General features: G+C 44.8%; 1 protein-coding gene across 2 annotated transcripts in view; it reads right to left on the reverse strand.

The window, feature by feature from the left end:
* Positions 1 to 16,712, reverse strand: part of AHI1 (Abelson helper integration site 1) — a 182,260-nt gene that overhangs the window by 83,861 nt on the left and 81,687 nt on the right. For both annotated transcript variants that reach the window (XM_059700403.1, XM_059700406.1), the window contains one exon: positions 4,672 to 4,724. In XM_059700403.1, coding sequence (XP_059556386.1) covers positions 4,672 to 4,724 — 53 coding nt within the window. The remainder of the gene's footprint in view (positions 1 to 4,671; positions 4,725 to 16,712) is intronic.

Here is a 16,712-nt window from a genome sequence, read left to right on the forward strand (position 1 = left end):
TAGGGTTCCTAGGCCTGGCCTGAGATCAGGGCCTATCAGGGCTTTCCTTCCCCCGGCTACAGGCAGCTGGCCCCACCACTGCTGCTGCCACCGCTTGCCATCTGCCTACCTGATTGCCCCTTACCACTCGCCTGCATACCTGATCACTCCTAACCACTTGCCAGCCAACCTGATCACCCCTAACTGCTTGCTGGGGGAGCGAGACCAGCCCTGCGAGGAGCCGTCTGCCTACCTGATCGCCCGTAAATGCTGGCCTGCCTACCTGATCACCCTTTACCACTTGCCTGTCTACCTGATCATCCCTAACCGCTTGCTTGGGGGCAGGGCCAGACCTGCGAGGAGCCGTTTTGCCTACCTGATCGCCCGTAAATGCTGGCCTGCCTACCTGATCACCCCTTACCACTTGCCTGCCTACCGGATCGCCCCTAAACACTGGCCTGCCTACCTGATCACCCCTAACCACTTGTCTGTCTACCTGATCACCCCTAACCGTTGGTCTGCCTGCCTGATCACCCCTAACCACTCTGCCTGCCTGCCTGATCACCCCTAGCCGCTTGCTTGGGGGCGGGGCCAGCCCAGTGAGGAGCTGTGGTGGTTCTGGTCTCTGGTTGTTCCAGTCGGTATGCTTATGGCGGCTGGCCTTTTATTATATAGGATATAATAAAATATTATATATATTTTATTATAATATACTAGAGGCCCGGTGCACAAAAATTTGTGCACTCGGGTGGGTCCCTCAGCCCACCCTGTGCCCTCTCCCAATCTGGGGCCCCTTGGGGGCCCCTTCCCCTGGCTGCTGGCACCAGTTTTCCTCTGGTGCCCGGAACCCAGGCCTTCGCTCTTCGCTGGGAGGGGCTCACACGGTGGGCGAGGGGCTTAGCTCTTTTAAAAATACTTCTGAATGTTTGGTAAATAACCCTGTAGGAATCTACTTTCTGAAACATGCTGGTTGTTAAGGGCTGATTTGGGTAATCAACAAAATATATGTTAAAATCCTAATCCCCAGAACCTCAGAATGTACCTGTATATGGAGATAAGATCTTTAAAGAGGGGATTACATTAAATTGTGGCAGTTCCAGTGGGACCCTTAGCCCATCTCACTGAAGTCCTTATAAGAAGAGGAATGTTGGGGTCCAGCCCCAGAAGGTCCAGGGGTTCCCAAAGAAGGAATGACACAGAGGCAGCATTCAGGTTATCATCATAGCCAGGTTCTATTTTTATTGTCCTGTTACATCTATATTTATACTATTTGATCCTATAAACATGCCTCTATAAGCTTTTTTTTTTTTTTGCATCGGGTCCATTTATTGGGGGGTCAGTCAAAGGGGGAGCTGGCTAGGGTTGGGTAGGGCAGCTACTTGTCTGGCCCCCGAGAAACCCAACTTAAGTCCAGAGCCTCGAGGGCTTAGAAGCCAAAGTCTTCCTCCACCTTTATCTGCACGGGGGCCAGCTCCGGAGTCAGCGGGACTCCTGCCCAGTGCCCTTCCTATGGCACTCGCCGCCTCTTCCAACTGCTGGGCCCCTCGCCAGGGGCCGGGCTGCTGGCTTCTGTGGGCGCTGGCGTCCTCCTGGGTGGGGACAGCCCTTCTTTCTCTGGAGGCTCATTCTCAGCGTTGCCTGGGTTGGGGGCGTCTCTGCCCTGGCTGCCCTCGTCCTCCAGTAAGATGGTGAACTGGCTGGCCCGGTAGTTGTCACCGTAGGAGTCCAGCACCTTCATGAGGAACCTCCGCTCCTGCTGGAGTCTCCATGTTATCCTCTATATCTGATGGAGCCTGTTCAGGACCCGCTCCTTCGCCTGCTCAATCTCCCTGCAGCACCGATCCAGCGCCTGGTATTTCCTGCGATTGGATTGAGTTCCTGTTGGCGCCGCCCTTGCTGGCCTCAGGCTGCCTCCTCCTCTTCATCTCGCTCCTAGAGGCTGGAGCTGCCCAGACCCCCAGACACGAACTACACTTCGGTCTCAAGCTCGCTCTCCAGGATGTGACCACCTTCAGCGGAGGCAGCGCCAGCTCCCAGCCAGGAGGTGCTGAGAACTCCTCAAAGCCCACAGCTGCCATGGACCCCTCTCTCTGCTCCAGCTCCGTTTCTCCCTGGCTCCAGGCACAGAACTTCCAACCTTGCAAGCCTCTAGTTTAAAGTGGCTTGCGAAACTACAGCCCATCCGATTTCACAGCCAGGCACCCAGGCCCTGGCCGCTAAGCCTCCTGGGAGTTGTAGTTCTCTATTTCTGGCTTGCCTCCCTCGCCCCACCCCCACCCCAGTCCCAACTGAAAGGCCCTGCTGGCTGGTCTAACCCTGTGGCCAGGCATCTGAGTCACCTCGGGTCTTTATTCCTGTCCCGACACCACGCCATCTAACCATGGAGACTCTCCTCTTGCGAGGCCCCTGGGTCTCCTTCTGGGTCTCCTCAGCCAGGTACTGGATCGCGTGCCCCAGCAGCGATACAGCCCTGGTGCCTGGGTCTCCTTCTGGGGCCTGGCTGTATCGCCCCCGGACCGGACCGGATGGCGTGCCCCAGCTGCGACGCAGCCCCGGGCCCTGGGTCTCCTCAGCCTGGGCACCGGATTGCGTGCCCCAGCGGAAAAAACAGCCCCGGCGCCTGGGTCTCCTTCCGGGTCTCCTCAGCCCAGGCACTGGATTGCGTACCACAGCTGCAACTCAGCCCTGGGCCCTGGGTCTCCTTCTGGGGCCTGGCTGCGTCGCCCCCGGGGGACCGGATCACATGCCCCAGCGGCAACGCAGCCCCAGCGCCTGGGTCACCTTCTGGGTCTCCTTCTGGGACCTGGCTGCATCGCCCCTGGGGTCCAGATGGTGTCCCCAGGCAGCTATGCAGCCTGGCCTCTGGCCCCGCCTCTGGGTGTTCTCCTATCACTGGTGATCAGTGATCTGAGAAGCCAGGCAGACATCCACCTCTTCCCTGCCCCACCCAGCTTCTCCCATTACTGGCCCAGGGCCGGCAAAGGCGGCCAGGTTCTCTTATCACAGAAGCCAGCAAAGGAGGCCTGGCTTCTCCGAGCAAAGGCAGCTCGGTTCTCTGGCTCTTGGCTGCCGCCTGGGTTTCCAATTGCAGTCAGCGGCAGGCAGCTTCTTCCCTCCTTCCCCTTTCGCCTCCCAGCATTGCGCCTATGTTGGCAGTTAACCGCCATCTTGGCTGACAGTTAATTTGCATATAGCCCTGATTAGCCAATGAAAAGGGTATCGTCGTACGCCAATTACCATTTATCTCTTTTATTAGATAGGATATCCTATATATATTATATGAATATATATATCCTAATTCATTGGAGTTACTTTGAGATAACTACTGAAAAAGTTAATATCATTATTTCTCATGAGTTCATGAGGATTCAGTTCTTTTATTTTATCATTTAATTAACATGGGTATCTATAATCAGCCCACAGGTTAAGACAAAAAAAACCAAACCTGCCAAGCTGTCCTCTGAGTTCCAGAATATACAAAAAAACCCAGAAATGTAAACACCAGTACCACAGGAATGCCTACATGAATAACATAAATTTCAAAAGTATTAAAAATAATCCAATGATTCAAATATATTTAAATAACTTGTTTTCCATAATTGTTATCTTTAATTTTAAATATTAAATAATAAAATTTACATAATGTTACTACTACTAAAGATAACTGGAATATACACTATAGTCAAGTATTTTTTATGATTACACTGATTAATTCCTCAAACACTAGTCTTTTCTGGAGCACCACACAGTAAGTCACAAACATGTTGAATTAATCATATGGATTTATTACAAATAAGAAATGGAGTCAATTTTCCCTGGAGAAAAATATTAATTATCAATAAAATTCAAATATAGTAGAATATTATCTTCATTTTCTTAAAAACACATTTTTTAGTAGCAGGAAATGAAGAGTTGTATTGAATAGAAAGGACAAGAAATAAGATTATGCTTTGTGAAGAGAAAGATGTACTCTAGTTTATATCATCTTATAAATCTGTCTAGTGGGAACTATCAATTGATATATATTTCATATAAATATACTCAGATACTAATTTTAATCATGTCCCTTCTATATTATCTTCTATAATTATTTTTAATATAGTAAATGATACTCTAAATGATGCTAGTGCACAAAATAACATTCATTTTAAAAAGAGTGTAAATCAATTTCCATACATATTTACATTACTTTATCAAACGTATAAAGTATTTTTTAATATGTTTTTATTGATTTTAGAGAGAGGAAGTGAGAGGGATAGAGAGACAGAATGATGGATGAGAGAAAAACATCAATCGGCTGCCCCTGCACGCCCACTACTGGGGATGGAGCCCGTAAGCCAGGCATGTGCCCTGACCAGAATCGAACCTGTAACCTCTTGGTCGACACTCAACCACTGAGCCACACTGGCTGGGCAAAAAGTATAAAGTATTCTTAAATTAAAAAAAAACATTCCATTTATAACATTAATATAGATAAGTACCTGTAAAAATGATACAGATCTTATTTTCCTATATCTTGGCAAAAATTAGTAAATTTTCTTCATTAATTACAAAACATGAGGTTCATTTTCTTGAAGGGATATAACTACTGACAAAAGGGAGGTGATAAGAGTTTTCTACAATGACATTATTATAGCTAGTATCACTGCAGCTTCTTATCAGTTTTAATAATGCAGAAATAGACTGCCTTACCGTTGGTGATGTATCTGCATAATGGTTATAAGGCATTCTTTCTATGTTAATTCCTGTGAAAAGAAAAGAGTGTGAATATTTGCTTATTATACCTACAGTTTATTTTGAAGACATTTATGTCATGAAGACACGACTCCTACAGCTTACATATAAGAAAAAAGCCTCACTGGTATGGCAGGATCCTTTAAATTCATAGCATGAATACCATGGTCAGAAACGGTTGGAGAGTTTAGCTAAGAGACTTGACTCAAGGCAAGCTAAGCCAGTTTTTCCATTCCAGCAATAGAGCAAGGTGTGTCCATATCCTGCTCTAGGCTCAAAAATTATATATACCATTTTCCCTGCTCTGCTGCATTTCTTCCTTGAAAGATTTATTTCTGACTTGAGGTCATCAAGTTTTCATAAAGAAGTATCACAAAGGCTAGAGAGGAATCACTTCATTTTCTCAAAAAAAAGAATAAATAAATCTATTTGAATTTCTCTTTGACCTGGCTTCCTTCTATGACATGTTGTGCTGTTTATTCATCACCATGGAATATCTGGAAAATTAAAATTCCCTTTGGTTCTCTCCTTTAAAATGATAATAGTGACTGAGAAACTTGAGAAAAAATCCTCTTATCATGTGTGGATTTATCTTTTTGTTCCCAATTCACTTTACTGCATTTCTTTGTAATAAACAGCTTCTAAGGATATAGCCCACTGCATCTCACCTGTAAAGATACTGGTTCAAAGTCAAGCTCAGGTTAAAAATGAACACAGTGTGGGTCTCATTTACTTTACAATCTATGTCCATCAGCAAACCAATGAATTAGGATTTTAGAAAAGTTTTTCAAATAATTCTAAAGGCTATCACATGCAAGGCTGGTTAGAAGTGAGAAATGCAATGTACTATTGGTATCAATTAGCAAAATTCATAGTTGAAATAAAACACTATTCCCTCTCACAGGGATTTAATTTATTTTTCTATTTATTTATTTATTAAATATATTTTATTGGTTTTTTACATAGAGGAAGGGAGAGGGATAGAGAGTTAGAAACATCAATGAGAGAGAAACATCGATCAGCTGCCTCCTGCACACTCCCTACTGGGGATGTGCCCGCAACCAAGGTCCATGCCCTTGACTGGAATTGAACCTGGGACCCTTCAGTCCACAGGCCGATGCTCTATCCACTGAGCCAAACCGGTTAGGGCTTAACTTATTTTTCTTAAACTATTATTGAGATCAACACAAAACAATCATTTTTTAATCACTTTGTAAGAGTATATTCAAAATGAACAAAGTACCATAAAACATGATTTAAAAAAATTTTTTTGGTTCATTTAAAAATTCTCTCAATATCTACTTTTAGCCAGTGAAGGCCAATACTACTTTTATCCAATCAACTAATATTTATTGAGTGGCTACTAGGCATTCAGTAATAAAAGATAAATTATAAAGGATAAATTATGATTTCTGACCTCCACAGTCTAGAAAAAAAGCTATCCTTTTCTGAAGAAATATCACAGAGCAAATGAATAGTTTTGTCTTAAGTGTAATAAATCTTTAAAGTACTTTTGATGGGAAGACACATTTTTATACCTACAGTAACATTGGCCTCCAATTTTAAAAAAGTTTAAAAACCCAAGTAAAATATATTATAAAATATTCAAATAATGCCAATTCTTAATGCAAGATTTTAATAATATTTTAGTATATACAACAAATGGTGAAATTCCCACTTTCCCAGCCCCCACATCTCTCTCTAGCAGCAACCATTAAGAACAGTCTGGCATGACATGCTGGGTTTTAAATGAAAGTAGTCATACCGTTCAGGAATTAGCAACATCTTACATATGTGGTACTATTGTAATCTGCTGTAAAATTAACTTAGGCTGATTACTGATTTTTAAATTCTTATCCAATTACAAAGTAACTTCAAAATGATGGAAATCAACAACAAAAACCCCTATTATCTTTATTTATAAAATTAGGGGGGAAAAACCTACATATTTTACAGTTTCAATTTTGGGATGTGTTAAAAATAGGTTTTAAAAGTGGATTATCGCCGAAACCGGTTTGGCTCAGCGGATAGAATGTCAGCCTGCGGACTGAAGGGTCCCGGGTTTGATTCCGGTCAGGGGCATGTACCTTGGTTGCGGGCACATCCCCAGTAGGAGATGTGCAGGAGGCAGCTGATCGATGTTTCTCTCTCATCGATGTTTCTAACTCTCTCTCTCCCTTCCTCTCTGTAAAAAATCAATAAAATATATTTTTTAAAAAAAGTGGATTATCCAAAGATATAATCTTAGTATTCAATTTAGATTGTCTATTGAAATAATATCATTTGGAAATACAATCATAAATGTCTGTTCAAACTTTCAGTAAAGAATATACAGAAAGATATAAGTTTAAGTAAAAATAGCACCATTTTGTGTAAATTTTAGCTGAAGAATCTACATTTATCTATATTTGTGCCTTATTTCACTTTTATTAAGGTGAAAGCTCATAATGAGTAGCTTGCTGTTGTAGCTATTTTTATGTGCCAACTTGGCTAGGCCACAGTCCCTGGATATATGGTCAAACATCTCAGATGTTTCTGTGAAGGTGTTTTTTTTTTTTTTAACTTTATTAACATTTAAATTAGTAGAGTCTGTGTAAAGCAAATTGTGCTCCACAATGTGGGTGGGTCCCATCCCAACAGTTGAGAAGGCCTTAAGAAACACTGACCTCAAAGAAAAGAGGGAATTTTGCCATTAGACTTCTTTAGAACTTGATCTGTAACTCTTCCCTGGGTTTCCTGCCTGCCGGGCTACCTGAAAATTTTGGACTTCCCAGCCTCCACAATCCTATGAACCAATTCCTTAAAATAAATCTACCTATATATACATCCTATTGGTTCTCTTTTTTTGTAGAATACTGACAAATACATTTACTTTATGGAAAACATCCTATATAATAAAAGCCTAATATGCTAAGTGTCCGGTCGATCGGTAGGCCATTCAACCAATCAAAGTGTAATATGCTAATGAATGCTAAGGCTGCTCAACCGCTCGCTATGACATGCATTGACCACCAGGGGGAAGACAGTCAACGGGTCGACCAGTCGCTATGACATGCACTGACCCCCAGTGGCAGACACTCCGACCCGTAGGTTAGCTTGCTGCCGGGGTCCAGTGGATTGGGACTGAGTGAGAAGGGCCAGACATGCCCTGGAGTCCTCCTGCAGTCCTTCCCCAGCTGGCCAACCTCCTGCATCTCTCCCTGGCCCCGATCATACACCAGTGGGGTCCCTTGGTCTGCCCTCTTGCAATAGGGGATCCCTCAGTGGATATCGGAGAGCCAGTTTCAGCCTGATCCCGCAGGCCAGGCCAAGGGACCCCACTGGTGCACAAAGTCATGCACTGGGCCTCTAGTTAATAAAATAAAATGAAAAACCAATTATTTGTATTTATAGTCTAATTTAAATATTTAAATTTTTGTTCACTAAATATATTAATAATGTGGAAGTATAGTTAAAATGTACAATTTACCCAGGGTATTTTAAAATTAGAATAACTCCAAATGAACTTAAGACTATATAACACCTATAGAGTAAATCAACCTATCATTAAATTAAAAAAATTAAAAAATCATTGTTTCAATAAATATTTATTGCTAGATTGTCTAGTCTGACAATCTGTTTTTTTTAAAAAATATATATTTTTATTGATTTCAGAGAGGAAGGGAGAGGGAGAGAGGGACAGAAACATCAATGATGAGAGATAATCATTGATTGGCTGTCTCCTGCACACCCCCTACTTGGGATTGAGCCCGCAACCGAGGCATGTGCCCTGACCCGCAATTGAAACATAACCTCCTGGTTCATAGGTCTATATCAACCGCTGAACCATGCTGGCTGGGCCAATCTCTGCTTTTTAATGCGTGGGCTATTTATGTTTGATGCAATTCTGGTATGGCTATTTTTAAGTCTGCCATCTTGCTATTTTATTGCATCTATACTTTTGTTCCCTTCTGCCTCCTTTCCTGTATTCTTTTGGAATAATAAAATATTTTTCCTATTCCATTTTATGTCCCCTCATGGTTAAATTTTTAGATATTCATGTTTTTGTTGATTTTAGAGAGGGGGGGGAAGGTAAAGGAGGAGAGAGAGAAACATTAATAAGCAGGAGAAACATCAATTGGCTGCCTCCTGCATGCCCTGTACTGGGGATCAAGACCACAATCCAGGCACGTTGACTGGGAATCAAAGAAGCAACCTCTAGGTGCATGGGAAGACACACAACCAACTGAGCCACTATATTTTTTAATGGTTAATTTAGAGATATAATAGACATATTTAATTTATTACAGTATATACTGAATTAGGAATTTCTGTTTAACAAAAAATACAATCACCTTAAAACAATATTATTTCATTAATCCTACCACCCTTTATGCTACTAATGTCTTATATTTTACTTCTACATGTTATAAATTCCACAATATATTGTCAGTATACTTGTTTTAAACAGTCAGCAATCTTTGAGAATTTTAAAAAATTAGCCTTTTATATTTAGATATATATTTTTCCTTTCTAGTATTTTCATTCCTCCTTGCAGATCCAAACTTTCATCCAAGATCATTTACCTTCAGGTTGATAAATTCCCTAAGAAATCTTGTAGTTTAAATCTTCTGGTGACTATGTTATTTTTCCCTCCTGAAAATTCTCTAATTGGCATCATTTATGATGAATATTTTTGCTGGATATTGAAATCTAGGTTGATAGCCATTTTCTTTTAGTACTATTTTATTCCATTTAAAAAAATAAATTTATCTTTATTGTTGAATATATTATAGATATCCCCCTTTTACCCCCCACTGACCCCTCCACCCTGCTCCCCCACAGCCACTCCCCCGCCCAGGCCTTCATCACACTATTGTCTGTGTCCATGGATTATACATATATGCATATGAATTCTTTGGTTAATCTCTTCCCATACCTCTTCCCCTCTTCCCTCTGAGATTCTTCAGTCTGTTCCCTGTTGCCAAACCCCATACACTAGGAATCAGTGTTCTTGGCAGTGAGCCATGCTGGCAACAATAAAAAAATTATTAATTTAAAGAGAGAGAGAGAGAGAGAGAGAGAGAGAGAGAGAGAGAGAGAGAGAGAGAGAGAGAGAAAGAAACATCGACGTGAAAGCAAAATGTTGAACTGCTACCAGGAATTGAACCAGCAACCTTTCAGTGCACAGGACAACACCAACCAACTGAGCCACACTGGCCTTAGCCTCAACTGTTTTCTTTATTTTAATAGCAAACATCTAAGCTGTCAACTTCAGTCATCCTAATGCTTCTTAGTCACTTGGCCTCTTTTCATTCAATAGCTTTTGCCAACTTATTTCATTAACTTCTGTGAATTCAAAGACTATGCATATGCCACTGAATCCTTAATCTATACTTATGCTCCAAACTTTATTTCAAAGTCAAATTTCTAGCACAGGGCCTGACTCACAGTGGGATAGTTAATAAATAAGGTTCTAATGAATGAACAAGCTATTAGATACTTCACATGTCTTCCAGTATCTGAAACTCAATATATACCAAAAGATACAGTTCATTAACTTCCCCCAATCTATAATAATCTATACTAATAAAAGAGAAAAATGGTAATTGGCGTACGACGATACCCTTTTCATTGGCTAATCAGGGCTATATGCAAATTAACTGCCAATTAAGTTTGGCAGTTAACTGCCAACATAGGCGCAATGCTGGGAGGCGAAAGGGGGAAGGAGGGAAGAAGCTGCCTGCCGCTGACTGCAATCGGAAACCCAGGCGGCAGCCAAGAGCCAGAGAACCGAGCTGCCTTTGCTCGGAGAAGCCAGGCCTCCTTTGCTGGCTTCTGTGATAAGAGAACCTGGCCGCCTTTGCCGGCCCTGGGCCAGTAATGGGAGAAGCTGGGTGGGGCAGGGAAGAGGTGGATGTCTGCCTGGCTTCTCAGATCACTGATCACCAGTGATGGGAGAACACCCAGAGGCAGGGCCAGAGGCCAGGCTGCATAGCTGCCTGGGGACACCATCTGGACCCCAGGGGCGACGCAGCCAGGCCCCAGAAGGAGACCCAGGGCCCGGGGCTGAGTTGCGGCTGGGGAACGCAATCCAGTGCCTGGGCTGAGGAGACCCAGGCACCGGGGCTGTTTTTGCCACTGGGGCACGCAATCCGGTGCCCAGGCTGAGGAGACCCGGGGCTGCGTCGCAGCTGGGGCACGCCATCCGGTCCGGGGGCGATACAGACAGGCCCCAGAAGGAGACCCAGGCACCAGGGCTGTATCACTAATGGGGCACGTGATCCAGTACCTGGGCTGAGGAGACCCAGAAGGAGACCCAGGGGCCTCCATGGAGAGTCTCCATGGTCAGATGGCGCAGTGTCGGGACAGGAATAAAGACCCGAGGTGACTCAGATGCCTGGCCACAGGGTTAGACCAGCCAGCAGGGCCTTTCAGTTGGGACTGGGGTGGGGGTGGGGGTGAGGGAGGCAAGCCGGAAATAGAGAACTACAACTCCCAGGAGGCTTAGCGGCCAAGGCCTGGGTACCTGGCTGTGAAATCGGATGGGCTGTAGTTTTTCAAGCCACTTTAAACTAGAGGCTTGCAAGGTTGGAAGTTCTGCGCTGGGAGCCAGGGAGAAACGGAGCTGGAGCAGAGAGAGGGGTCCATGGCAGCTGTGGGCTTTGAGGAGTTCTCAGCACCTCCTGGCTGGGAGCTGGCGCTGCCTCCGCTGAAGGTGGTCACATCCTGGAGAGCGAGCTTGAGACCAAAGTGGAGTTCGTGTCTGGGGGTCTGGGCAGCTCCAGCCCCAGGAGCGAGACGAAGAGGAGGAGGCAGCCTGAGGCCAGCAAGGGCGGCGCCAACAGGAACTCAATCGCAGGAAGTACCAGGCGCTGGATCGGCACTGCAGGGAGATTGAGCAGGCGAAGGAGCGGGTCCTGAACAGGCTCCATCAGATATAGAGGATAACATGGAGACTCCAGCAGGAGCGGAGGTTCCTCATGAAGGTGCTGGACTCCTACAGCGACAACTACCGGGCCAGCCAGTTCACCATCTTACTGGAGGACGAGGGCAGCCAGGGCAGAGACGCCCCCAACCCAGGCAACGCTGAGAACGAGCCTCCAGAGAAAGAGGGGCTGTCCCCGCCCAGGAGGACGCCAGCGCCCACAGAAGCCAGTAGCCCGGCCCCTGGCGAGGGGCCCAGCAGTTGGAAGAGGCGGCGAGTGCCATAGGAAGGGCACTGGGCAGGAGTCCCGCTGACTCCGGAGCTGGCCCCCGTGCAGATAAAGGTGGAGGAAGACTTTGGCTTCTAAGCCCTCGAGGCTCTGGACTTAAGTTGGGTTTCTCGGGGGCCAGACAAGCTGCTGCCCTACCCCACCCTAGCCAGCTCCCCCTTTGACTGACCCCCCCAATAAATGGACCCGATGCAAAAAAAAAAAAAAGCTTATAGAGGCATGTTTATAGGATCAAATAGTATAAATATAGATGTAACAGGACAATAAAAATAGAACCTGGCTATGATGATAACCTGAATGCTGCCTCTGTGTCATTCCTTCTTTGGGAACCCCTGGACCTTCTGGGGCTGGACCCCAACATTCCTCTTCTTATAAGGACTTCAGTGAGATGGGCTAAGGGTCCCACTGGAACTGCCACAATTTAATGTAATCCCCTCTTTAAAGATCTTATCTCCATATACAGGTACATTCTGAGGTTCTGAGGATTAGGATTTTAACATACATTTTGTTGATTACCCAAATCAGCCCTTAACAACCAGCATGTTTCAGAAAGTAGATTCCTACAGGGTTATTTACCAAACATTCAGAAGTATTTTTAAAAGAGCTAAGCCCCTCGCCCACCGTGTGGGCCCCTCCCAGCGAAGAGCGAAGGCCTGGGTTCCGGGCACCGGAGGAAAACTGGTGCCAGCAGCCAGGGGAAGGGGCCCCCAAGGGGCCCCAGATTGCGAGAGGGCACAGGGTGGGCTGAGGGACCCACCCGAGTGCACAAATTTTTGTGCACCGGGCCTCTAGTATATATATAAAAGCCTAAGCAACCAAACGACCGAATGACCAAATGACCCGTCAACCAGTTGCTATGATGCGCATGGATCATCATGGGGGCAGGTGCTCAATGCAGGAGCTGCACTCTGGTGGTCAGTGTGCTCCCATAGTCAACCTCCCATGGCCGGCCAACTTCCTGCAATCCCACCCATTGGCCAACCTCCTGTGGCCCCTCCTCCCCAACTGGCCGGCCCTGATTGATGGCCAGGCCGAGGGACCCCACCTGTGCACGAATTCGTGCACCGGGCCTCTAGTGCGTTTATAACTGCCTTTAACCTTGGCTTTTAAAGTGTTTTACTTTCAACTCTTTGTTAAATCTTCTCTTGAAAATACATAGATTAAAAAAATGGAGATGACATTAAACATCAAGCCTCATAATCCACACTAATCAAAGAGAAACATGCAAATTGGTGTCACTCTGCTACACCCACCAGCCACTCAGGATGAGTATGCAAATTAACCCAACAAAGATGGCATTTAATTTGCATATGCAGGCGCAGAGCGAAGACTGAAGACTGATGACGACTGAAGACTGAAGATGACTGAAGACTGAAGAAGATTGGCTTCTCTGCTGCGGTCGGAGTGGAGAAGCCTCGAGGCTTGGCTTCTCCACTGCAGCCGGAGTGAAGGCCTAGATCCCAGGTGCCGGAGGAAAACCGGTGCCGACAGCCAGGGGAAGGAAGGCCTATTGCACGAATCTCTTCGTGCAACGGGCCTCTAGTCCTATCTAATAATAGACAAAGATTGAAATTAACTGTACCTCTGCTACGCTTCCCATTGGCTAATCAGCGAGATATGCAAATTAACCACCAACAAAGATGGCAGCTGGCAGCTACACAGCTGAAGCAAACAGGAGGCTTGCTTGCTCCAGTGATGGAGGAAGCCAAGGTTCCCCGCCTGCCGCGGCCAGGCTCTGAGCTCCGAAAGCAACAAAGTTGCAATTATAGAAACTAAACAAACCCCAGACACCTGCTTTTAGCAGGCCATGGCCTTGGAGCTGGAGTGGCAACAAAGTTTCAATTATAGAAGGTAAATAAATCCCAGAATAAAAAGAAAAAAAGGAGGGGCTGGGAGCTTCAGTCACCCACAGGCTTGGCCAGCCTGAAAACCCTCAGCCTCTCATCGAGACTGGCCAGGCACCCCAGTGGGGACCCCCACCCTTAAGGGGGTGCAGGCAGCCTGAAAACAGCCATCAACCCCTCATCCAGGCTGGCCAGGCACCCCAGTGGGGACCCCCACCCTTAAGGGGGTGCAGGCAGCCTGAAAACAGCCATCAACCCCTCATCCAGGCTGGCCAGGCACCCCAGTGGGGACCCCCACCCTAAAGGGGGTGCAGGCAGCCTGAAAACAGCCATCAGCCCCTCATCCAGGCTGGCCAGGCATCCCAGTGGGGGCCCCCACCCTAAAGGGGGTGCAGGCAGCCTGAAAACAGCCATCAACCCCTCATTCAGGCTGGCCAGGCACCCCAGTGGGGACCCCAACTCTGAAGGGGGTGTGACCAGCTGCAAAGAGCCATCAGCCCCTCACCCAGGCTGGCCAGGTACCCAAGCGGGATCCCTACCCTGATCCGGGACACCCTTCAGGGCAAACCAGCCGGCCCCCACCCCTGCACCAGGCCTCTATCCTATATAGTAAAAGGGTAATATGCAAACTGACCCTAACAGCAGAACGACTGGGAATGACTGGTCACTATGAAACATACTGACCACCAGGGGGAAGATGCTCAATACAGGAGCTGCCCTCTGGTGGTCAGTGCGCTCCCACATGGGGGAGCTCTGCTCAGCCACAAGCCAGGCTGATGGCTGCCAGTAGAGTGGTGGTGGTGGGAGCCTCTCCTGCCTCCTCAGCAGCGTTAAGGATGTCCCACTGCAGCTTAGGCCTGCTCCCCGCTGGCAAGTGGACATCGCCCGAGGGTTGCCAGGCTGCCAGAGGGATGTCTGATTGCCAGCTTAGGCCCAATCCCCCGGGGAGCAGGCCTAAGCCAGCAGGTGGTCATCCCCTGAGGGGTCCCAGTCTGCGAGAGGGTACAGGCAGGGCTCAGGGACCTGACCTCCTGCCGCCCCCTCCCCCGCCCCAAGTGCACAAATTTTTGTGCACCGGGCCTCTAGTGTTATTATAAAAATAAAGAAGGAAAAAAGAAAAACAAAAGACAACCTCCCTAAAGCTCCCCTCCTTTTCATGGCAAACTTTGTTGATTCTCTGAATTAGCCAAAATATAAAACCTATTTGGCTCACACAAAATTTAACAGCTATGAGATGTGAAAGACTTGATTCCTTTCCAAAGCAGAGCAAATATACACAACAAACACACACACACACAGTCACTCACACATATTAATAGGAAAGAAACTGGAGTGCTTTATAATTATTCATTCATTCCCAGAATATCAGAATATCCTTGGGAGGCAGGTTTGAAACATATAGTATAGTAACTAAAATTATTACATGACTTCTGACATATTAGCCTGCAACAAAATCCAGATACCTAGCCCTAAACTATCATTTGGGGGAGTCCTAAATGGACAATATTGTTCTGTATTATGTAGAAAACAACGAATTCTGAACAGGGCCATGAAACTGAGTGCATTTTATAAGGATAATATATTTAATCAGATTGATTCCTTTCTCTGTGCTCCCTGTTTTGTGCTTATCTCCTATTGAACTCAACCCCATTATACTGTAACTATTTCTTTGCCTGTTAAATTCTTCAACTAGTCTGGGAGGACTTTTGAGGGTAGTCTTTCATTTTCTATTTCTCCAGGGCTTGGCTTAGTCCCTATTACATAGTACTCTCTACAGAACACTGGATGATGAACTGTATGGATTAATTTTTGATAAAGTATAAAAAGGCTTTTATTTTTTAAAGTGGTTAATAGCTTTAGTTAGGGTGCTTCTACTAAAATAAATTTTTGATTCTGCTAAAAAAAAAAAAAGCTGGATATTAGTCAAAAATAATTTTCAATTTTTACTCCTTATAAAATTATAGTTGAATTTTTATAGTAGAGAAAGTTGGAAAAAAAAAAGTAAATTGCCTGAAATTAGAACAATGTTCTACTTTTTACTTAATGCACATTTACAATGCAAAGACCTCTGAAATTATTTTTAAAAAATGACCAGTCACTCCATTTACTCATTTTTGTAGTTTCTATATTATCATATACTTTGCTCTCAAACTCAGAGACAAGTTACTAAGAGCAATACCAAGATAGTTTTTTTTTACCTTTTCATTCACTTTTCATTGAAGGGAGCTTCCTGCAAACACACATTTAAAATTCTGGAAAATACAAATCAACATTACTAGGAGCCTCTATCATCACCACAAGGTCTGGTCCTTAAACCCAATTTCCATCGTAAGCTGACACTTTCAATAAGTGATAGGTATTCATTTCCAGAAAACACTGCCAGTAAGTTCTATGATATCACAGTCTGCTCACTCTCCAGACCAAAGTGACTAAGCCACAAAATGCAAAAGTATGCACTTAGTTAGTCCAAGGGAAACCTTAAGGCTATTCTGACCACAGTTTTAGAAAAGTATAACCTAATGAAGAGTAAATGAGAACTTAATTTAAATAGCCCTTTCCCTCTGAATTTCCAGGGTCTTCCTCTGAATTTCTAGGGCCTTCAGTAGACACAAACCAAAATGTTTGAAAACTAAAGTGTTTCTTGTCATAGATTTAATTTTTAAAAAGTTACTTTGAGACATAGTAATTTACAAAGAAAACAAAAATTACTATTTTTACAATATAAATGGTATTTTATTTTTCTCCTTGACCAGGGGAGGAAACATTAAGGGTTACTTCTTTGGTTCCAAGCAATGTCCATCTGAAGCTGAATTAGTATATAAAAAATTATTTCTAGTTTTAAAAACTCAAAGCTTTTCACAGAATCATAGAACTAAAGGCTAAAATGGACAGTAATTTGAAACAATGTAAAATGTTAATGTGCAAGTATATACTAGTAAAGGGAAGAAATGAGTATATT

Source organism: Myotis daubentonii, chromosome 6 (genome assembly GCF_963259705.1).
Source record: "Myotis daubentonii chromosome 6, mMyoDau2.1, whole genome shotgun sequence".
NCBI classification, from domain to species: Eukaryota; Metazoa; Chordata; class Mammalia; order Chiroptera; family Vespertilionidae; genus Myotis; species Myotis daubentonii.